Source organism: Lathamus discolor, chromosome 8 (assembly GCF_037157495.1).
Source record: "Lathamus discolor isolate bLatDis1 chromosome 8, bLatDis1.hap1, whole genome shotgun sequence".
NCBI classification, from domain to species: domain Eukaryota; kingdom Metazoa; phylum Chordata; class Aves; order Psittaciformes; family Psittacidae; genus Lathamus; species Lathamus discolor.
Window position 1 is genome coordinate 18,236,017 of NC_088891.1, and position 24,955 is coordinate 18,260,971.

At 39.5% G+C, this 24,955-nt stretch overlaps 1 protein-coding gene across 1 annotated transcript in view; it reads left to right on the plus strand.

Moving 5' to 3' along the window:
* TLN2 (talin 2) overlaps window positions 1-15,046 on the plus strand; it is a 122,075-nt gene extending 107,029 nt beyond the window's left edge. Inside the window, exons 54-58 of the mRNA XM_065688114.1 lie at window positions 6,479-6,604; window positions 9,412-9,474; window positions 9,562-9,744; window positions 12,112-12,237; window positions 13,178-15,046. Coding sequence (XP_065544186.1) covers window positions 6,479-6,604; window positions 9,412-9,474; window positions 9,562-9,744; window positions 12,112-12,237; window positions 13,178-13,306 — 627 coding nt within the window. The 3' untranslated portion in view covers window positions 13,307-15,046. The remainder of the gene's footprint in view (window positions 1-6,478; window positions 6,605-9,411; window positions 9,475-9,561; window positions 9,745-12,111; window positions 12,238-13,177) is intronic.
* Window positions 15,047-24,955: the final 9,909 nt, after the last annotated feature.

The following is a 24,955-nucleotide window of genomic DNA, read 5'->3' on the forward strand; positions in this document are numbered from 1 at the left end:
AGAAGGGGTTCAGGAGAATGCAAAGACCTTCAGGATTTTCTCAGATTAAAAACATGGCATTTTATGCCATGCTGAAAGAGTAGCTGCCTCAGTATCTAATGAGATATGTGGTATGACCATTTCTATTTAATTTTCCTGAAGGAAAATAAATTACAGTTCATTATGAAAGCAAGTAGTGCTGCACGTTGCAAGTTCATTTTAAATGTGTGTCTGAATATATTAGATAAAATGAAGCCAGCTTTTTTCATGGGTGGTATAGAGGTAGCACATGAAACTGCCACTACTTCTGGTTGTATACATAGCTCACAAGACTGGATCACAGAGAATTGCTGCTTCTTGCCTTGGGTGGAATAACAGGCAGCGTTTAGAAGAAATTACTGTGTTGTCCGGAATTGCATGTCTTTAAAATGAAAATCATGCTTTAGCAGTAGAACTGATTTCAGTAAAGGGCTATATATCCATTTCCTTGTTTATGCTGTTTTGTAGGTACAAAACTGTTTTCTCGAAGCTAATGAGAAATCTTTCTAAAAGCAGGGCCTCAAGAACTTTCAGCGGTAGATGATTGTTTTCAGTACAGGGTGGTATTTTGTCATTGAGGAACATCAGATGAAATAGGTTTTGGTAGCTTTGCTCTTTGAGGACTTCCCAGCCACCCCAATCCTCCCACACTGCTTGGTGCTGGGAATAAATCAGCTCATAACAAAGAAATGCTCTTTGTCCTGTGTTTTTTAACAAGTATATCTATTTTATTTATAAAGAAAAGTGGTTCTTTCTAATGAGATTCTGCAAAGCAGAGGACACAGGCTGAGTACATGGAGAGGAAGAGTCCTCCATCACCTTTTCTGTACAATCACTACACAATAGTGTATATGTGTTGCCTGGTAACCATGGAGCGGTTTCCTTCCAACATCTAAGCTTCTTCAGGGTCATTGTAATTTCACAATGAATGTAGATCTCACGCCTGCTTCTCATTTCACATGGTAATTTGAGTGTCCAGTCTCTGTGATTTATTGCTCTGTTTATTTGCCTAAAATAAAACTAAACTTGATGTTTTTAGTAAATGAAACTAAAATTCATATCCAGTCGTTTGTGTAATTTTGGTTTTAAACAGCCTTTACACCCTTTCTTAGACGTTTAATCCCTTTCACAGTAAGCATTGTAATTCACATGAAAGGTACTAGGAAGATCACAGAAGGGCTCATATATCACCTTTTCTGCTGAAGACTTGTAGCTCATATTCTCTCAGAGTGGGATTTCCTGCTTCTGAACAGGCTCTGTCTTTGACAGCTTATCTAGTGTTGTAGTGTGAACGCCTAGACTAGGAAAGGGGTTGATGTAATTGATTTTTCTTATGCTTAGTCTATGAAATGCAGGAATAGGAGCTATCTTCTACAATGCAACAGACCAGTGCTGCAGCTAGTCCAGTGTTCTGCTTTGATTAACAGTAATCATCAAGTGGACTTGCAGAGAAGTCATTAGTCGGTAATTTTAGAATAATCTGCCTGCAGGAAATCCATCATCTTCATCATTATTAATTGGTGGCTGCTTCTCTGTTTTTGGGTAAGCTTCTTTTACTGGGGCAGAGAGTGAGAGTCGTTTCATTCGGGTTTGAAATTTTCATCTTTATGTGTTCAGTTTGTCTTATTACTTCTAAAGAAAAAATTCCCTAGTTGAAGGTGGGGATTCTCTCATTCGTTCTGCTATCTGAATTTTTTTTATACTTCTGGATTTTTTTTCATTCATCTTTTCCTTGTTTTTTCTTCATATTTTTGCACCTACCATACCCCTTTGCTGTCTTAGACTGAGACCAATAGCATGAGATGTCTTCGTTTTCCAGTACCGGGAATCATCTCAGAGAACATTCTCTAATAGACACAGACCTGTTAACTGCTGCTCATGTTTATTGTGTGATGCATACTCTGTTTGCTTTAAATTCTGTCCATATAGCTGCTGGTGAATGTGCTCCTAAAAATGCTTAGTGTGCTAGTCCCCTGCCCCATTGATACCCTGTTAATATATGTCTGTCTTCTGAGCTTTTATCTTACAAGTGCTTTGAGGACTTTCCTAAGTAGGTGGTGTTACTATTCCCCGTAACACAAAACCTGTTCAGTGCTCTTATTACAGTGTTCAAGGTGGGAGATGTTCTCTAAAGCAATGAGATCTTTATTGTTTATTAAGCAAGTTTTGGTTGGTTTATTTCCTTTAAATACAATTCTATTTTTCTAGAGTATAGAGTCTTTTTTTTCTGTTTTCCATTTTGGAGGATCAGGTGTCTTGCAGCACAACCACATATTCCTTCTGTTATGCAACTATGCCACTGGCTTTAAAATAACAACACCCCCACCCCCCAAATTAGTAGTTTCAGAAGAAGAAAAACATTTTGTCTAGTAACAACTACATGCTTCACTGCTATTGGGAAAAGAATGCTTTTAAGGAAAAAGGTGTGGTAGATGAGGTACAACAGCAGAGAGCATTGCTGTACCCTAGTCTGTTGGTATGCTCTTCATGCTTCTGTGCAGGCTTATGCCTTCGAACAAAGTCTTTAGTAGTCAATAAAAGTTCCCTGCTGTTAGCTTTCAGCAGCTTGTCCTTTTTTTTTCCCCAAGATGAATCAAACCTGGATGCCTTTTTCTGCAGGACTCTGTGTGATATGTTTGATATATTAGGTTGTTATTTAATCCAACTATATATCAAACATATTCCTACAGTGTCCTGCCCTGTCTCCGGGGGTTTTAATATAGTAGAAGGCAATATGAAGGAGTACATTCACTCACAAGCAGGTTTAGAAGACTTTTTGCAGACTCCTAATCTAATCTGATTTAAAATATATACATGAAGGGCTCCTTTATCAGTGGAATTGCTCTTGGAGGGACTCTTAAGCTGTGTAGGGCCTTTTATGATAGTGAGCAGCCGCTGTTCCAAGGATTGACTTTCTCTGAACTGATTATTGTGTTTTCTACGGCTCAGTGCAGTAATTTACCCATACTGGTTTTCTCTTAAGAAACAGAAGATGAGAGCTGCCTCAAAATAAAATGGTTTATCTTTTGTGATTTTCTCTGTTATTTAGCAGTGAGATTTGGGGCTCATCTATTCTCCTGTTAACCATGGCTTGATTTATGCTACACCTAATAGTGGAGATGCTGTAGAAAACTGGTTAAAATACAGTACAAAACCAACTCAAATTATATATTTTTTCTAATGGTGCAGTCAACATTTTCATGCTATTTCATGCCACAGACTATACCATGATAGTTTTGTTTGTCTGTTCTGGTGACTTCATTTTCTGATCCATTTAAACTTGTACTTAGTCAATAACAGCTTATTAGTTTAAGCTTGTGGGAAGTGAGATGCTGATCTTCATAGGGACTACTTGAAGGAGGAGAAACTTATCACTTGTCTTATCAATCTGGTTTTCTAAAGAAGCCCAAGTACCCACTCAAGTAACTAAAATCCTGCAAGGTGAAATTTTCTGCCAGGAATCACTTTATTGTTCCTAACTTGGTCCATGAAGGCTGTGAGCTGACACATGTTGAGGGCACTGTTGAGGAGTGTGAACTTCAAACAGGTCAGGAACACACTGTTTAGTAATGTGAGTGGGTAGAAGGATTACTTCTCTTGTAAGGCATTTTGCTGTGTTCAGTCTTGGAGTGCTACATGTCCTGTTGCTGAGGAGTGCTTTTTGGAGAGTACAGACAGGTAAACATACCCTCAGCACTGTCCAAGCCTCCTGCCGTCTTCCCGATTTCACACATGAGGATTCAACCCTTAGATACGTTGTACCTGAGAATGCTGCCAGGAAGACTGTAGGGAAGGACTAGAAAGTAAGGATTTATTAGAAAAGATGGAAACTCAAGAGAAGTTCCACAGCTTGAGTGCTGTGTAAGACTGCTTCCAAAATAAATTATCCACAGAAGAGATCAACTGTCAATAGAACACACACACACACAATTAAAGAAATTGTGAGATGGCAGGAAACGCGGGATTTGGAAGTCTGAGAAACTCGGGCTGTATTGTCTTGTCTCTCTGCTCCCAAATTTCAATATAATGGGAAAAATTTCATTTGGTACATGGGGGAAAAAACCCGTAATCTGTTTCCTAGTGAGATACTAGGGTTTATCTGTCTGTTCTCCTGCTGAGCTTTACCTGCTGCTGCATGGTGGAAGTTAATCCAGCAATTTTACAACAGCATTCTCAGTAATGCAAGATCTGATTTCTCTGTGTTCCCTTGGAAAGTAGTTATTTTCGCTTAGTGCTTGTGTGCAATACTCAATCTGCTCACTCTGCTGAACTGAGTTCCAGCAACAACTTTCAGCTCTTTTTGGTGGCTGTTTTGTAACAGATGGGACACATACCCATCTGCCTCATAGATCAGAGCATGGCCATGGGCACTTTATTAACTGGACAAAAGAATGACACCTCCTTTACAATAAGGAAGCAGACACTGAAATGCTCACTCACTTAAGTTTGAATTTCTGACAATGCTGACCTAAAAAGAATAATACACATCATATATTTTGGTGTTGGAAATAAGAATATAAGTGCTCACTTAAATTCTTAATTTATACTTAAGTAATTAAGTATAACAGGAGCCTTGGAATAAAATAGAAGTGTAGTAACAGTCTGTTGAAAGTAGAAGTGCAGTAATTGTCTGTTAAATGTACTATGGTCCAGTGGTGCTTTTGTTGATACTTCAGTTTATGTCTTTAGTCAACTTAAAGTCAAAACCACATCTATTTTAATAATGAAAATTATTTGTGACTATACTGAATTCCATTTAGTCACTTCAGTTTTGTGATGTTGTGATTGAAGCAGAGTTTTGTAAGTAAGACTTGATGCCTGTGGCATAAATTCAGGACCAATGTGATTACCACTTAGGTGTAATGATGGTTGTTACGTGACATTGCAATCTTTGCCAGACATTCACGTGGAACATGACTTGTGCACTTAAAGCAATTTCTTACCCTCTTTTTGCAGAGGCATATGCTTCAGTTGATGAGATTAGCCCAAGAGCAAGGCAAAACAAATGCTTTTCCTTGACTTAGGTGGGGTTTTCCCAATAAAATCTTTAAAGAAAATCTTTAAAGTACCAAACAACTTTGCCTACACATCAGTGTTTATTTTCAGATCACTCAGTTTCTTTGGTGTCAGTGGATGCTACAGTTTCATCTCCTGGACTTTCAGTTATGTGGCAGTTAGGTGAAGCGTGGTAGGGCTGAACACTGCTCAATGTTCCATTTTGTAACAATTTATAATTGCTCATCATTATCTTTTATTATTTTAATGATTGACCACTATTTCATCAGAGTGCAGTAAGAGGAGAACTAAGACTCGAACTATGATGGATGCACTTAGACTTGCAAATGAAGTGTCCAGTGTTCTGGACACTTGGCCGGTGTTCTTAGACTTAGTTATTTGACACAAGAATGCTGTGGTTGCATAAGCTGGAATTAACCTGTATTTCAAAAGCCTCATGTCTCACAAGATGGTCTGTTCTGGTATTGTATCCACTAGCTCTATTCATCATACTGCATTGGACTCTGGCAGACTTACGATTTGATCACTAACAAATTACATTCTGTTGGTCTACTTTGTATAAAAACCAACCAGAATACATGGTCCAGGCCTGGTTCTGTTTAACAAGAACCATTTGTCTCTATTTGGTTAACTGTTTGAAGCTAGTAAGCATGCTTAAATGGATGGATGTTCTCAGTATTTGCTTAAGTGATTAGGAAGTTGAAGTTGTTTTATGCAACAACAGATTTGCGTTTTAAATAGTAAGAAACCTCATTAGGAACAGCTGATGTCTCTAGTTGCGTATGTTTGTTGAAAGACACATTTGGATGACTGAAGTGTTCCAGACAGACCTTTGGAACTTCCTATCTCTGAGATGATTAAAGTGGACTGCTTCACAATGCTGCTTTCTGTGAAATGACTGCTCTTACTAAAAGCTGTTAACTCTGTGGCTTGCTTGCCATCTACTTTACATTTCTTAGCACAGGTGTATGAGACAATACACATTTCTCACTGCTCTTTTTTTATTGCTTGAAGTCTTGACCTATTTAGAAAATGCTCTACTTAATTTAGCAGTCCTGAAAGCCAGTATGATAGCACTACAAAAATCATCTTGGTACGGAAAACCAAGAATTTCTTTTCAGACCTGGACTTTTCTGAGTGTAGTTTTGAGTAGCCCTAGTGGAGTCATTTGTTAGAAAGCTGAAGGTAATTCTTTAAGTATCTTGTGTGATACTCAGTTTCATGTGTGAGCAGCCACAGGGCAACCGAATATTTAAATTCACTTTTGTTGACTCTCAGCTTCAGTACACAGGAAATTCCTTTGCACAAAATCATGTTGTAGGTCTTAGTGAATTTACTGGTGCATTTCAAAATCATCTTGCTTCACTTTGTGTATGTCCTCAATCTTGAAAATACAAGTGCTTTCAGGTGAATAATGCGTGACATTGTTTCTTCTTGGTTATAGCAAGCAGATGAGACTCTGGATTTTGAAGAACAGATCCTGGAAGCAGCTAAATCCATTGCAGCTGCTACCAGCGCCCTTGTGAAGTCAGCTTCAGCAGCCCAGAGAGAACTGGTGGCACAGGGAAAGGTGGGTAAACAGGACAAGCAGCAACAATGGTGGGTGATGGAGAAAGCATCAAAATTGAATCTAGCCTCATAACTCCCCTCTGTTAAAACATGAGGAAAAGACCTGGGAATGACTAATGAAAATGTAAGTATTTTTTATTGCTCATCACAATGCATGGCCCAGGCCTGGTTCCATTGAGCGAAAACACAATTATGTTTATTTAGACCTTGCAAGTGTCGTGAAGTGTTTGGCTTTTCAGCTCTTCCTGCTGTGGGGAGGTTTTGTGTTCGTGGGTTTGGTTTTTTCTTTCGTTTTCTGAAGCTCTGTCGTTCGTGCTAGTAGTGTACAGTCCCACAAGACAGCCTGGGGATCCAAAACCAAATGTCACTGTATCCAACACCATTCTGGACCAGAACAGAAAGGCTTTCACTAATTGTTTCCTCGGTGTTTGTTGTCTGATTCAGTGAGAACGCAGGCCTGTGTGCAAGTGCAGAGCGTTTAAGTGGATGTGCTTGTTACTGTTGTTGGGACCAATGGAAAGAGTGCTTGTAACACATCGTCCTTTTGGTCTGGTTAGGATTGAGAGCTTTGTAATTCATTTCCTATCCATCACTGGTTTTTTTCCCAGTTAACATACTTCGAAATTTAAAATCTGAATAGCAAATTATATATGCTCCCTGTGAGAACAATTTGTTTGAGGATCATTGTTGTTATATAGTAGTGGTTTCCAATTTCATCCACTTCTTTGTTCTGAGCAGACTGTATCATGGATCCTGTCACAAAAGCGCAGTGCTCTCTGCTTCAGCTGGAATTTCTGAGGAGTTGGGCTGTTAGTTCCAGCAGGAGCACAGAGCATGTGTTTCAGAACAATAGTGATGTAACTGTGTGAAAAGACCCACTGTAAGATGTAGCTGTCGAACTTACCAGTACTGCATAAAATGAGATGTTAATGTGATAAAAATCTGACTGTGGAGACAGCCCAAAAAAGAGAATTTTTACTTACCTGCTTTGCTTAGATTATTGTGCAGTGTGTTTATGTGGTGAGACCTGTTCTTAGTTAGTTTCATTATGACATACAGCTTGCTTTACTTTCCTCACCACCACCACTGCAAAGTTATATAGAATAACAGAGAACATACCTGGTACCAGCCCTGAATCTCCTGCAGGTTTGGGCTTCTTTGCTCCCACAGATACATTTCTATTTGTGTCTTTCAGATTGAGCCTAACAGCACGTGCATCCTGTTCCACCCAAATTCAGATAGTTGCTAAAACCACTGTAATCTTTCTAAGGAAAGCTTTATCTTGCTGTTCTAATAGAAGCACACCTGTCAAATATCAGCAGATCTATTAGCAGATCTGTTGCACCTACTTTACTGAATTTAGCTGATTTGCTTTATCCAGCATTTTTCCGTAGTAACTTGCTGAAAGATCAGGAATTTTTAAAGCAAATGGCTTTTACTGATAGTTTCTTGCCTGCTTGAAGGATATGAAAGTAATACTGTGGTCTTTAAAGGAAGAAATTAATCCCCACCAAAATGAATGTGACACATCCTCACATTATGATACTTCTCACCAATAAATAAAGCCATTAAGATACTTGAGAAATAATGAAGCCCTAACCCATTTTTCTTCTTTACTAACTACGAGTGCTTAGGTAATTATCACTATGGGGTATCCTCTGACTGCTGTAGTAATCTGTATCTCCAGGCCTGCCAGACGTATAGGTAGTGCTAACAATGCTGACCAAACTCTTGTCCATAGTGAATGGCTCCAACCTTCCTGGTGGGAAGATTTTGTAATTGATACTGGGGAAATGTTTTGTTTTTGTAAGAGGCCTTCTAAGACGTGTGGTATGGACTGCTCCCAGAAACGTATAGCTGGCATGTGGGCAGGAAGGACAAGTTTGATCTGTTCTACATCCAGCGCTTCAGAGCCAAACAGCAAATGGTACTAGTAAACACACTTACTCTGACAACTAACTGTTCCTCACTGACCTTTCCAATTTGGTATGTTGTGTCCCCATAGCTATGAGAGAGCACACCTTCTGTTCATGCTGATGTTACACGTAAGAATTCGATTCCAGTCCTTGGGATCCTCATTGTGTACAGATCCCTGTTTCCATTTTCTTAAAAATACACAAAGTTTCTGGACCCTGTTGGTATTTCACACCTTCCAGCTCCTCTCCCAAAGCATCCCAGCCCCGGCAGCTGGGAGTGGGGAGCTGGCAACCAACTGTGTGTAGAATGTTGTTTCATTACTTGCATCTAACAACTTATTGTTGCCTGTACTGCTGATGTTAAGAACACTTCAGTGGATTAGCCATGCAGAAAAATAGGCTGCTTTCCTCAAATGCCATTATTAGGCTCGATGGCAGTTAGGGGGCTTCCCTGTGTTTTCTGGTTTGTATGTTCCGATAGTACCACAATCAGAAGAGGCTGATGAATGATGTAAGTCTGAATGATGTAAATCTGAATGTGTTGTGGAGACAGAAATAAAGTCTTTTAAAGATCAGGAGATTGGGGTCGTCTGTTATTGTTGCTTAGGCCGGCGTCTCGGCTGCAACAACCATTACTGTGGGACTTCTATGCACGTTCCAAGCATGGGGCAATTCAAGCAGTGTAGCAAGCTGGCACTACATGAGCAGGCAGACATGTGCTGGAAGCACACTTTGACAACTAACTTTCAGCTGGATTTTCTGCTCCTGTATGTGCTGGGCACAGTCACAGTGCAGGTGTTTCCTTTTTTCATCGATTACTGTTTGTCTAAATCTGAGACAAAGCAATCGTATGTTCTGTTTCATTGTGAGTTATCTATGAACTGTTTTTCAGGTTGGAGCAATCCCTGCAAACGCAGCTGATGATGGACAGTGGTCTCAGGGACTTATTTCTGCTGTGAGTAACTCTTGAGGAAAACTAGCACCATCCCTGAAGAAATAATATCCTGTGAGAACACACAATGACTTTTTTACTGTCTCCTAGGCCCGAATGGTGGCAGCTGCAACCAGCAATCTCTGTGAAGCAGCTAACGCATCAGTACAAGGCCATGCTAGTGAGGAGAAGCTCATCTCATCCGCCAAACAAGTGGCAGCTTCTACAGCCCAGTTGCTTGTGGCTTGCAAAGTGAAGGCTGATCATGATTCAGAAGCTATGAGGAGGCTGCAGGTACTTATGTTCTTTCTTACTGAAAACCCATAATAGTGAGATCTAAATGCTGTTTTAGCACTGTGTGAACAAACCCCAGATTTTAGGAGTAGCTTATTGAATTTTAAGCGCTCTGTGCAGTTTTTCTTCCTCGTGGGATTCTTGCCCCTTGTGGGCTACTTTCGTTCATCAGGGGTGATTGTGCATTTGTCATTATTCAGCTGTAGATTCAGCTCACTTTACTGCTTGTTTTAGTCTTCAATTTTACAAGACACCGAGAGATGCAAATGTTGGCTGGCCTGTGCCAAGCCCTGGTTTAGGTGCAGTATTGATAGATTCATATTCATGGTAAGCCACAGGAATACATGATCTGGGAATGTTTACTACATGCGTTTTTATAACAACTGAGTACAGCTGATTTCTCTGCAATTATTCTGCTTTCAGTTAGACTCCCAGTAAGCCTGCAGACAGTTGAGCACTCTTCACTGGGTTGCACATGAGTATCCTGACCTATTCAAGATTATGCATATGTGCAACAAAGTACTTAACTAAGTGCCAGCCTGGGTTATGGTCAGCTTTCCTTTGTTTCTAGGCATCAAGAGCCTCAACTGTAGATAGAACATTTCTAAAATGGAGAAGCAATGTCAAGCTAAAACAGGAGCAGAAGCTGCTGCAGTGTCTCAACTCAAGCCTGGTTTAACTTTTTTATGTGAAACTGGTTCCCTTTTACATTAAACATCCATTTCATGCTGAGCTTCTATGAACTGTTGCTGAATTAACAGTGTGTTATGATGGGTAAAATAGAACACCTCCAGAAGTCTTGTTGAAGGGTGTTCATTTTAAAAATGGCTACAGCCTTCTGTGACATCCTGTCCTGCAGGCTCAGCCTGGAACCTGAGAACTGTTTCAGCTCCTTTTTTCATACTGGAGTATCTTTGACAGTGAAATTTGCCCTTTTCTCTTATTTGCACAGATGCTCCTAATGGATACTCAATATAACAGTTCATGGGTAGAATCAAGTCCAACAGAAATACGTTTGACTTTAATCTGTCTGAGGAAGAAGAATTGATTTCATTATTTTTTCAAAGTAGATAAATGGGTTAAATATTTAGGAGTTAAAAAAACAGATGTATGACTGTGTGAAAATCTGTTTCTACAGAAAACAGTGGCATGTCAATGTTAAAGAATCAGAGAATAGTTTGGATTGGAAAGGACCTTCAAAGGTCATTTAGTCCAATCCCCTACAATGAGCAGGGACGTCTTCATCTCTAGGGGTGAGATGGTTTTAGTGCTTTCTAGAGGATTCACATAGATTGATTTTGTCAAGGATCTGTGTCAGTAACTGGAAGATATTTCTGACTGTAATGCAACCTGCACTTTAGTATCCAAATGCCAAGATGGGTCTGAATTAGTTTTAAATGCAGAACAGTAGAAACCGGAACAAAATCCAGTACTAGAGACTGTTTTGTCAGCTCTGCCAGGGAATTTGGGGTGCTAAGTCACTCTGGGATATATTATTAAACAGCGATTAAATGTGAAAAGCTGAAAGGGAATGTGAAAAGGAAAGAAGCCCAAGCACATATTGAAATTTAACTTGGCCATTTTATCAAGCTTCTTATTAGTGTCAAAGTGAATAACAAAGGGAAAAGCAGTTTGCACTTGGAAATTATGTCCTTTATCATAGGAAAACCAGTGAGTTGATGTCTACTAAATACTTCTACTGGTGTATTTGCCAAAACTACTGAGGCTTTTCAGGTGGCTTTGCCCCCACCACAAGCATTTTCGTATACCTTTAATCAATAGGCAGGTGTGGGAGTTTGGGTCTATTAGTTTTCTCCTTCCTACCCTACAAACAACTGCAAGCTCTGGGAGAAGACATTTGAACTGCATTTTCCATGTATACTTACTTGGAATGCACTAAGCCTATGCCAAAACTTAATGAAACAAATAGAAGTGTTTCCATTCTCTATGGATGAGCTCCAGACTGAGCAGAGCAAATTACAATTAATCTGCCTTTGGGTCATTGCAGGTGGGAAGAGAGGTAAGTTGAAAGGGAGATGAAGCTGGAAATATGGAATGGGACTGAGGGGAGATGAGGGACAGAAGAAGAAAACTCAGTGTTGTTCATAACAACTTGTGATTTCATCTCCTGTTTTATTGCGAACTGTAGGGGGAAAAAACCTTGTTTATGCTTTTTCCTGCTTACAGCTGTTTAAATAAAGGAATTGCATTCTTCTCTGTGCCATTGATTTTGCAAGATTTACTTTTCACTGAGAAAAACAAAGCACACCTTTGTGTGGTCAGGAAGGGATCTTTTAGTTTTGATGCTCAGATGAATCCATGTTACTTACACATTTTTATGCTAAATTTGTTTTGTCTTTTTCAAAGGCTGCAGGAAACGCTGTCAAGCGAGCATCAGACAATCTGGTCAGGGCTGCCCAAAAAGCAGCATTTGGGAAAGCAGAGGATGACGATGTTGTGGTCAAAACGAAGTTCGTGGGTGGCATTGCTCAGGTTGGTACAATCATCCAAGAAGTAAAGCAGAGGAAAACTAGCATTGAAACATAGCATAGTATTAGATTGTTCATCTGCTGTATTGCAGGCTGGACAAATAGATGTAGAAATCTACAGTAAATTACTTGATATCTCACTGTTAGGTAACCATTGATGTAACAGCTGCAAGACTGCAAGACATCTAACGCTTCTTCACTGATCATATACTGTAATAGCAGTTACTGATGTCCAGTATCTTTTCTTTTGTTCTGATTAAGTTAGTAGTTGTTTTCAAATTTCTCTTATGTACTTTAAATATTCACAGATCTTAGTGGAACACTACTTTTGTGTGTATATAATCTAACAAAGAGAGATATAAGTGGTGATATTTCATTGCTGTGACCGTAACAAATATGGGGAAATTATAGCAATATTTTAGAATAGCTTCCAAGGCTTTGAGGCTTTACCAACTTCTGGATCCTGTTGTGAATGAGGAACGCCACCTATTGTGGTCACTACTTACAAGATATTGAAATATATTATTTCTGCATGTCTGTAGTACTGTTGTTTTTCCTTTGGCCTTTTGAGAAGCAGGAAAATACTGTCGACACCTGCAGTAATGAGTGCTCAATTCTACTGTCACTCAAACATCATGTTAAGACATGGTGTGAACCCCACAGCACCATGAGCACTATAAAATCCATCATGGGTGTATGATAAAACTATGCTCATAGATTCTTCTTTTTTTAGTCCTCTTTAAGGCACAAGTGGGAATTAGGTGGTGTTCTTGATGGCCTACTCCTGGAAGCTGGAAATTCGAGCAATTCCTGCTGAAGTCACTGAAATTTGGTGCTTCTCTGGAGAATGCTCAAGGCCTACCTGTGACTGGTGTCACAGAGAAAGGAATCTTGTTTTATGGACAGTATTCCTTGCTGTCGTAACTTATGCTTGTGTTTTCTAGATCATTGCAGCCCAAGAAGAAATGCTGAAGAAGGAAAGAGAGCTGGAAGAGGCAAGGAAAAAACTGGCTCAGATTCGCCAACAGCAATACAAATTCCTACCCACAGAGCTGAGAGAAGATGAGGGTTAAACCTGCTGAGATCTTCTTACTTCTTTTTTTTTCCTTTTTTTTTTCTTCTTTTTCTTCCTTTTTTCTTTTCTTTTGAAGAAATAAGCTAAAGGGGGACAGTACAGTGAGAACTGCTCTGACAACATTCTGGTATGCCAAGCACTTAGCTAAATAAACTGCGTGTCATAGCTTTGGATGAGCAGAGGGCAATAAACACCTGTTCTTTCTCATCTGGGCAGCTGAGGTGCATGATGATCAAATAATGGTACAGTGTTAGGTTCATCGTTCCTGCTCCTTCCTTGACTTATATCTCAGGAGAGAATGTTTCACTTTTTACTAAAGATACTAAGTCAGTATTACTGTCACTTTCTTGATGCTTGAGGTATTTATCGCTCCTTGACTTGTTATAAAACATTCATCTTATTAACAGGAAAACAGTCAAGAAGTATTTCACATGATAAATATTACACGAGCTGATGGTTCTCCCCCAACTACTCTTGTAAAAAGAAGACCAAGACAGAAAAGGATGTATGTCTGAGTGGAGAAACACGCATGAGTGTGGCTTTGAAGATCCCTGTCCTCTTTCAGTGTTATATAGCTGGTTTGCCCCAAAACTGGAGGAATTGTCTCTGCACCTGTTTGCACTAGTGGTATTATTCCTTACCTGATACCAACAAGCTTCTGCTTGTACAATATTTAGGTTTACAAAATGTGGCAATAGCCATTCTTTAAAGAGCTTGGAAAACAAAGAAATGGAAACCTTGTCACTGCCTCAATAATAGCAGGTTCATGAAAGAAAATGCTGTTTCAATTATATACCTCTAATGTGTGACTACTTTTACAGTATTATACACACATATACATGCTCTAACATTGGGCTGAATAGCTTGCATTTTGCTTTTTTAATGGAAGTTATCTTGTTTGTACTGTGGGATTTCTGTTGGAATGTATGTCAGTGAAAAAAGGGAAATGCCCAGTACAACAACAGACTATCACAACCCTTGTTATTTTAATGATTTCATTTATACTGATTTTGCTTTGAAACCTGTGGGTATGGTAGGAGCAAAGAGAAAGTGATTTACAAGTAGACTTTTCCTGTAATATATATTTTAATAATCTGGACTCTAGGGAGTTTGTTTCCATAGCTGGTATTGATGAAAATGTACTCACCAAGGAATTGCAGAGAAGGAATAGCAGCAATCAGTCATCAGTCTTTTTCTTCAGCTGCAGAAAGGTACAGTATGCTCTCAATCTCTGTTGTGACCTAAACAATAGCAATATGGGTAGAGTGAGTACCACATCTTACCCTGTCAGAGAAAGAACACAAATCACAGCAACTTTAACCAGCAAAAGGTAAACTATTTGACCAACTACAGAAACACCATCTCTCCTAATGAAGATTTCCAACATGCCTCCAACTTCACTCAAGCCCTCTTAAACAATAATGTCAAGTCTATTTAGGTCAAAGGATGTTGCCACTCCAGTCCTTCTGAAGGCTGTGCTGTCATTTAAATACCTGCTAGGTCCATTCAGCTGAGCCTGTTATGTTACATGCATACCCAACTAGTTGTCATTGTTGCAGAAATACTTGTCTTGTAGACTCAAAAGTAACCCCTTAGTGGTAGGTTTACCAGTTTAGATAGTGCTAACTCATTTAAGTTACATGCATGAGATATGATTACCAGGATTTTTGTCACACTAGTATTAAATATATAGCAAAAAAATTACTAGAGAACTAATAAATATTAAAGTGTACAAAGATTTTTATTGTTAGAGTCTCTTCTCTGGTACTGACATATTTCAGACTCAGTAGAGTTGCTGGAGGCTCCACAATCATGAGAGGAAAGAATTGGCAAATCCCAAATGGAATCACTGGCATTGACAGATGTGCTGTGGTGTATAGGCTTGTGTGCATATGCAGACCCTTACTATCAGAGACCTGCAGTTCTGTCATTTTCCACTTCAGCAGAATTAGTTTGATCTTTCTCACTCAGCTTGCTGTGAGCAGTGTCACAGAATCTTGAAGTTAAGAATTCCTACACCAAAAAAAAAGGCTCCCTCTAAATTTTCAGGATAAACAAGGCTAAATTGGTGTTTATTGCTCTAAGACCTAACTAAAGACAGCTCTAGTGATAGGGAGTTACTGCTGCTGTTGGGAGGCTTGGCTTCTTTGCAGCTTATGGCTCTTTTTATATTACCTGGATAGGCTCACACTCCCATGTCGGAAAGATCTGCCGTACAGATTTGTTTCTGCTCCCCTTTTAACATGTTTAACCTATTATTTGGTCTCATTAAAGCACGAAGAAAGATGATGCTGTCCTTAGCATCATGCCAGTATTTTATTATCAATATAATACTGTTGTAATATATTTTGATCAGAATGCTGTTTGTCAGCTTGGAAGAAGCCAAAAGCCTGGTCAAATGCAACTATGTATGGAAGTTGTATAGCTAGAAAACTTTATCAGTATATAGGAGGAAAGAGCATGCTCAGACTGTGTTCCAAATGAGCAGTTTGGGAAGTCCATTTTAGCACAGTTATTTCGAGACCTCTCTGTTTCTGATTTAACGCTCCCTCTTATTTGACAGAAAGCCACCATTCTTTTTTCTCCTCATCTGTGTGCTCCATAGAGGAACCACGGTCAGATGAGTAGCTGAGCTGAACAACTGAAGTTATTTTTTTACTCTGAATGTTGGGTCTTTGTTTGAGGAACATGAAGAGAATATAAGCTCATGTAAAGTCTTTCTATTTCAATTTTTTCTTGCTGTTATCATTTGCAGTATCACTGAAGTCCACATGTGAACGTCTGTGGAGTTTGGAACTAGTCCATGCATTTATTTGGCATGGAGAATTGCAATAGGAAGTTACAAATTGGAGTACAGGATGGAAGCTAAGTAATAAGAAGGACAGATGTTTACTTTGTTCTGTTAACTTGTGAAATGGCAAACAAGCTCTGTTGTATCTCACCCTTCTTCATGTGGAATTCACTTTAAGGAATTGTATGCAAATTAAAAGCAAAATGCCTCAAAGCTGTTTGTGTACAAGTAGTCCGGTGGTGTTTCCCCAACTGTGCAGAAATAATTCGAACATTTGATCATTTTTCTAAACTTCTATGTATCAGAAGTCTCAAAGTGAGAAAAGTTTTAAAATGAGAATTGAAACTCCTGTTTGGTCTGCCCTTTCCCTTTGGTTTTCTGCTTCGTCATTACTTAATTCTTAATGAACAGATGAATAGATAATCTAAAAACCCCTAAATGTAGATATGTTTAGCTCACAAGAATGTTGTTGCTTTTGATCAGTCCAAACTGGTAAAAAGTTTTGTCCTTATGTGACTGCATCATGATTAACAGAGTTATCTTCCTATCGCTGTCATGAGTCCTGAAACCTGCTATTCTGTTTTCACAGTAGTATATATAAAACATGTTGTGGTTGTTCATATTAATGGAACAACACATATTTGTGGCCCAAAGTTTATGGTATCAAATGCAGACACTGTTTGGTCATGTGAGTTACAGGTCTTAGAAATCGCTGTGTCACCTGACCATAGTACCTGCAGTGGAGCTGGATAGATGGGTTTGGAGGTAGACAGATGCACTGATCAGATCCAGCTCATGAGTTACTCTTAATTTAATGTGTGACCTCTGTCCTTGGGCACAGGGCATCATTCAGCTGAGAGCAAAGCAGGGATCTTTGAGTGACTGTTGCTGAAGTGCCTGCACCCCAAGAGGCAACGTCCCTTGCTACTCCTTCATCATAGTGTCGAAATGATATATCCATGACAGTTCGTATCTCATACCATGATTCGTTTTGCTTTAATATTATTGTCTGTCATTTATTAAGCTCTAACTTTAATGTCTTCCCTCCCTGTTAAAGTTTTAACCCCAAGAACGGCATAAAGGAGTTGGCAGCCCTGCTGCCACACCGTTATGTGTAGTACTTATCTGGCCACAGAATAAATACATAATTTATTTTTATCTTCACCAACAATAAGCCCTTGAAGGAATTCTTTTATCTTTCCCCCTGCTTGTAGGTATCTGTGACTTGTGTTGCCATGGTCATGCAAAGGATCATTTTGCTCCTTAAGCAAAGCAAGACAGAAGTTGTATCTATCTGCAAGGCAGGGAGGAGGCAGGATTCCCAGGTGACAGAGGAGAGTGTTCTATTTAAAGCTCTGCAGTATAAAGTAGGAATGCCTACTCTGTGATACGTGTCAGTGAGCATTCAGTATTGTTAAAGTAAAGCACGTTAATCACACATATATACGAAAGCCAAACACCAGTTATTCAAGGGTGCTGGATGCTTGGTGGTGTTGGGTTTTTGAGGGGGAAGGCTAGGTTTGTTTTTATATTTGTTACGGTTTCCATCATTCAACATTATTCCATGTCAAATATAACTCTGTGTGTGTATGTACAGTTAGGCTACTTCTCCATATGGAATCTATGCTGGAAACCTTGCCCTGGGGCAGTTGAACTGTAACTAAGTTTGTGTTGCTGCCAGGTGGGTCTGTTCTGGCATGACTGCATTTGTGTCAAAGTGGGATCTTTTTGGTGTTCTGTGTGCTTATCAAGTGGCTCCATCCCCAGGTGTATACATCATGTCTCTGACTATATGATAGATTTCTTCTGTGTATTCTCCATGACAGGAACAAGACTGAAGAAGCTCCTATTTTAGGATTGGTTATCTGAATATTTGAATGGGAACTATAGAGGCCTGAGGCATGTTTTAGGTTTAAATACCTTTTTAAATATCTATTAAAATCTTTTAAAATAGGTATTTTCAACTACTAGGGGAAAAGCATTTGGCAAGTTTGCTCTGGTCTTATCTTCCGTGCAGCACGATTTTAATTGTGTTGAAAACATTCTAGGCACTACATTTGAGGCTCTAGGGAAGGCAATTCTTTGTGCTTGCATGGTAATGCCTAAAGACTTGAAAACTAAACCACAATGTTTGATATGCTTGGGTCCCATTTGTCCTTATCTTGCAAATTTCTTTGCCTTTCCCTTTCTCTTTTGTTCTGAGCATTTATTAGAGCTGGACCTTTTCCTGAAGCATCTTTCAAGAACACACAGAATACACAGTTAAGTTTTCTATCTGTGCAAGTCACTCAGTATGTCTAATGTGGCAGAGAAAATACTAGTAAGTGGGGTTTATCCATGTATTTTGGGTAACATAAAGCTTATGTAACAAACATTTTATTTCCCTACTTGTTATTTTCTCAAAGTATATTTTTTATTTTAAAACTAGATAGTAGGGCCTCGTGACTTGTTAGCATCCTAAAATGTCCACTGCAAGGGTTTATTTTAGGTGAGAAGGGTTTCTTTTGGCATGTTTACTCATGACTGGTATTGCTATAAAGTCAAAATCTCTGTTAAAAATATACATAGAACATTAAGTTCAGAACTTTTGAAGATGAAAATTCACTCATGGTGCTGAATCAAATGTTAATTTATTGGTCTCAGAAGCATTTTGAAGCTGTGCATTAGGACAGTGAGAAAATGTTGCTGACTATTTTCTTAATATGGTTCTTGGTCTCCAAGTGTTGTATTTATTAATACTGGTTGGAATCCACAATCCCACACAGATCAATGTTCAGTACTTTCTAGGCTGTTTAGTATTATCCTTCTGTTTTAGAGGAATTGCCTGTACTATGCTCCATCTTCTCTGAATATGGTTCAGAATCAGCCATTTTTGTCACCATTTGTATTTTGTAAGGTGTAGTTGACCAAGTAAAAAGGTTAATACAGAGGCTTCTTCCACCATTACAGTTGATGATCTTTGCATTCAGATTGCATTGTGTATGCTAAGTTACTGATGAAAATATTTACTTGAGCGTAAGTCACTCAACTGTTGACCTGATTAAGTCTTGGAAAGAGTGGTCACATTTTGGGGCAGTGGTACATTATTAATATGTGCTTGTACTGTCCTGTATATTTTCCACTTTGACAATAAGTACATTGCATTTTATCAAGGATGTACTGCCAGATAATAGTTTTATCAGCCTTGATGCTGAAACAGAGAAAGTGTTTTTGCCCCAGTTCACCAAATGCTGTAGCACTTACTGTATATAAAAGCAACAGAAGTCCTTCACACTCTGTCTGCAATGTAGTTACCTGTGGAGGATTAGCTTGTCGAAAAAAGGTCAAAGGTCACGTCCCCATCAACGAGCTGAAACAAGACATCTGTGTAGAACATGATGCAAACCTCTCACGCCAGATAATGAGGAAATGAAGGACACCGGCAAACAGCAACATACTATGACCAATCACAGCCAAGGCCACTAAGTGATAAGTGCATGAGAAGGAGGATGGTGGGGGGGTGCATGGTGTAGCTGCAAAAATGTAGAAGCTATAAACCAATGATCTTGTAACATGTAAAAGCTATAAGCCAATGATCTCTCTGTAACCAAACTATAAACATGCAAGCAAGGTATATAAGTATCCATCTGCTTAGCAATAAATGAGACTTGTTGGTCATCATCGGATGAGCTCGTCTCCCGGCGATTCCCACAGTTACCTAAACTTGACCTAAATGAGATTAAGCACATGCTTAAAGGATTTCCCAAGTTACAGTGTTTCAGGCACTCAGAGGGCCAATGCTGGGACAAAATGCTTTACTGCATGATACTAGTTAGAACTGCTGTCTCCATCATAACTATTCCAAGATCACCATAGTGGGTTTCAAGTATTAATAAGAATACTCTGCTCTTGGAGACCATTTCTTCTTTGTGGTTCATGAAGCACTACAAATGACTCATTACTATTGATGGCAAAATAATGTTGCAGGAAGGGAGATCATTTGTTCAAATGCAGAGCAAGTTGCACTGAATGTAGTAGCCAGTCAAGTTCCTGTGATCCAAGAGCTAGCTAGACCAGTAGTAGCCATATCCAGGAAAGGGTTAATATTTCTATTCCCATCTAGTTACTGACTGCACTACATGTTTGGGGTTTTTTTATGAATGTTTCTGTGCTCTGTCAGTTCCAGAGAAATCCAATGCATTCTTTATTGGTAACTGTATAGCAGAGGGACTTAAACAGTGATCTGTGATTAGAGCCAAGAACAACCATCCTTCACTGCCAATGCTTTAGACAAACATCCTGTCTTCCAGAGCCGAATTTAATCGGCAAGAATCTCTGCAGTGCCTTGGCTTGCTTTATGTTGTAACCACTTCTGCTAAGGCTCCAGCCTCCAGTGCTCTCCCCGTAAGTAAGGAGTTAACACAGCCTTTTTCTCTGAATTTTTCTACAAGGGAATTGACAACTTTAATACAAAGTCCTTGCAGGTTCTTTAAATCAGCTCCTGCTTTACCAAAGCTTCCTGCAAAATATGATGAAAATCCTGAGGCACTGGAGCATTTAGCATGACACTTTTAGCCACAAAACTAGTACTGAAGTTTACTCAGAGATGCCTTTAGTCATCTGCAGCTACGTGAGACTTAGACATTAAGAACGCCACACTAATGAGTCCGGTCTGTCTGCAATTACTTACTCTTTGCCTTCAGCTATACAAGCACGGCTATTTTGTCTCTTCCAAATAGTCATCTTTTGCTTGCATTTTTTAACCTTAAATGAGTTAAAATGACTGTATTTCTGAGTTAAAATGACTGTATTTCTCAAATGCTAGCACAGTCTCTCAAGGTCCGGATTGAGGATTATGTTTAGTTTTCTATGTAAATTGCCAAATGCATGGCAGAGCTGGTGTGAAAGCTCTAGTAGCTTAAGTGCATATTAAATGCTTATACTTGAGACAATTTTTCTGTCATTTACTGAGGGGGGAAGCATGCTGCTTTAGGAATAATTTAAAGATTGTTATTTCTTGTTATATGAATTTTAGTGAGTTAAAGCAGTACCGTCACTGTGGGAATATTTGAGTTATGACCTAAGATGGAGGCATGTTAGGAAGGAAAATGGGTATGTTCTTCAAGCCTAGACTGAACTTTTGTCTCATGAAATCGTTGGAGACTTCAGCTGGGTGTTAATTTCTCTTCCCTTTTTAGTTATTGGTTTTGCCTGCATCTGTTTTTTCCTGCTTGCATCTGGTCATGGTTGTCTTTTTTCCTTGAAAGTCAGGATGTTTCAGTGTGTGTGGATTTAGTCACAAATAGTGTCTATCTGTGGAGAAAACAGGGGTCTTAACAGTTATTACCAAAATCAGGAACAGTAGCTCCTGCAAATCCAGATCAAATCCTCCAGTGGTTATTTATGAACTGTCACTGATAAAGGACACTCAGTCCTTAAATTCTTGAAACTACAGTGCAGGAACTGAATTTGTCTCCTCATATGTATGGTCAATATATGTAATAATCACATCATTTGAAACAGATTTGAAAATTAGTGAGTTGAAGCAACCCAGGTACTATGGAAATATCTGTGTTATGACTTCCAACAGATGTGTGTTAGGAAAAAAGATGGATTCTTCAAGCCTAGACCGAACTTTGGTTTCATGACATCAGTTGTGATTTTAGCTAGATGTTTGTGTGCCAGCATAATTTAGAGCTGTTTCTTTTTGCCTCAGAAAAATGAAAGTGAGGGAGAACTTTAGTGTGAAGACATTGCTGTTCTTGCTGATCTTTTCTGATCTGGGACTTTGTGTTACTGAGATTTCACATACAAAACTGTAGGGGGAAAAATAAGAGGTCAAAAAGAAGACCACAGAATAACAGCTTCATTGGTCATTCTGTTATGCTTGGCTTTGCAGTCTTTTGGTGGCGATAAAGTGGCTATTTAGGGTAATTCTCAAGCCAAACCATGTTACTGCTGTGACAGGCATGTGATGCTTCCAGATCCTGCAGCCCAACAATTCAAGCCACAGAAAGAATTTCCTGGTTAGTTTCTTCACTGTTTAGGAGTCATCTCAGATCTCTTCCAAATCATAGGAGTGGCTCTTTATTACATGACACAATCACTCATATTTTGGTTTGTCCAAGACCTTATTATTTGAAAAGACGCTAAATGCCAAAATTTCTCTTTAAGGTGTCCTGTACCTCTCCTAAAAACTGGAAAAAAAGTCTTAATAAGTGCTAGACAAAATGCTTTGTGAAGCAAAACAGGCTGCCAGTGCAAAGCATATTCTGATGTTCTTCCCCTGATGTTCTTCCCCAGATGTTCTTCCCTATTTTAAGGGCAGCACCCACTAAAAAGAGAACCTTCAACCTATAGTCCTTTTCCAGAAGTATTTGCTAGCAGCAGAGTTCACCCTGTTTGGACCCCATGTGGATTCATAATGAGTAGCTTCATAATGTCCATTGACAAAGACAACAAGTATTCCCTTTTATTTTGTTGTTTGATGCCCTTCTTTCTCCCTGCTTAGTGTGCTGGATGATTCCCAATATATTAGTTGCCTTTGAATGGAGGGAGAGCTGCTGGGTGCAGCTTCTGGGACTGTAAGGCAGGCACAGGTTAGGATGTGGCTTTGGGGTTTGCAGAGGGTTGTCTCTTAAGTGTGGTAGGCCACATGGTTGCAGTGGAATTGAGCTTCGGACATGTGTGAATGTGCCCTGGAAATGGGGTTGGCCAAACACCACAGCACAGGCAAGTTTAAATCCTGTGCTGGAGAAAAAAGAAGATTCATTGTTAGAGAGAGCAGCAGGGCAAAACGTGAGATAACAACTTTCCACCCTTTATAGACACAACGAAAGATACTGCTGATCTTTGCTATGTTGTGAAAGGGTAACAGGCTAAGGATTGGCAGGGAACGAAAATTACTATACTTGGATTGTCCTGTAACAGGTACCTGGGTTACCTTCAAATTCCTAGTGAAACCTCAAAAATACATAAACTGAGACAGCAAGAAGACTATTTGAGGCTTATTTGCTTCCAAGCTGGGTTTATACTATCTGTAGTTGCTCCCTGCCAGTAAAAATGGCAGTGCTGAAAGGGTAAATCAGACCTGCAGTGACACTCCTGATGGCAAATTACAAAATCATATTTAAAATTAGGTAAACTCAAATGTTGCTTTGGTCCCTTTTGATCTTATAGGCAAGTAGGTGGTGGCTGTTAAGACATTCATGCATTTCTGAGAGTCCAGGCCACCTTCAGAGTTCAAACAGAAATGTGTGCTCTAACTGGGGCACGTCGAAAGCCATGACTTCATTTCTTAGAACTTTAACAGCTGTATAGCTCAAAGACAAATAACCCATCCCTGGCTGGTCCCTGTAATAACACAGACATCCCGAAAATGCCAGGCATTTTTTGTTCACTACTTGGGATCAAATTCCTCTGATTTTGTTTCCCTCTGGACTAAAACCGGATTATTTTTAATGTTGTAGCCCTAAGGAGAAATCTTGCTTCCCACTGCAGCTTTGTTTCCACACATGTTATATGGTCCCTGGAAAATTCTACTGCATTAGTAGTGTTTGTCCAGTCTCATGTCCAGACCCTTCTATCAGCAGTGAGTTCCTGTTGTTTCATTTGGATTTCCAAAGAAAAAGTCATCTCAAAACCCACTTGGCAGCTCTCTTCAGCCTAAGTGCTTCCACAGAGCCCCAGGGAGCTCTGCAGAGAAGCTCGTTCCCACAGAGCTAATTCTAGGTGCTGGTTCTGAATGCCCTGATGACCTTTTTTTTCCCTACGGAAACCCTTGTGCGATTAGAAACCTCAGGCTGTCAGAGCACAGCATTCCACAGGGCAGAAAGTCCAAAATCAAAAGGAGAGTCTGTCCTGAGAGCCAAAGGGAGAAGTGTTTTATTTAAGCTTAAGAGTCTGAGAGCAGTTCTGGATCATTGCATAAAACCAGCAAGAAGGTAAGTGCAGATTTGGAAAAATAGGGAGCTATTTAAATTTACAACTCTAATGTTGGCATAGGAGGAAATTCGTGTGTATTGGTCCTAAATTAGTTTAGGCAGGAAGGGAATTCTGGACAAGTCTGTACATATGACTAGAAGGGAACAGAAATCAACCTGCTTTTGACATTAAGCATGAGAAACAGGCTTATAGGGTCACAGTAAGGGTTTCGCCTTGGGGCCCTTTTGTCTCTGTCCCTTGCAAAGTGTTACTGAAATTAATGATGGGAACCCAGTGCTGGGGTTACAGGTTAATCAGCCTCAGCTGTTTAATCTAAACAATTGCCCAAATTACTGCAGTCTTTGGAAACTGATCTGAGCTCTCCGGGATCTGTGTTCTAGCACAACACTGTGTTTGTCCAGGTAGGACTGTATTCAACCAGGACATGCTTGTCAAGCATGCACCATTTGAAACATGCTGTAAGGTCAGATGCAGAGCTAGACCTAGTGTCTAAGCTGCTTCTGCTGGCTACTGCATCTTAAAAGCACTCTTTCTAGCACAGACTTCAGGTCCCTGCTTGTGTCTGCAGTCAAGCCAGTCCATGAGTGTTAGTGCATTCAGTTAATCGTTACTGCAAATACTACCAATAGGGAACATTTTCCAGTGCCTTCACCCAGTATACTAGTTTAAATATATTTTCTAATGCTTTCCTGGAGATCCCTGTAGACTGTGCTGGGAGTTGTTTTTTCTTGTCAACTGTAGCTGATTAAACCAAGATGTAAATGGGGATATTTAATATCTTACAGGATTCCTCTCACACAATCCAGGATGTTTCTAACCTGCCCTTCACTGCCTCAGTCAGGTTTATTTATGTTGAAATCTTTACCCTCCTCTCACAGCCTTGCCAGTTCATCAGAGCTTTTCACTTTTATTCCTTCATTCATATTATTCACT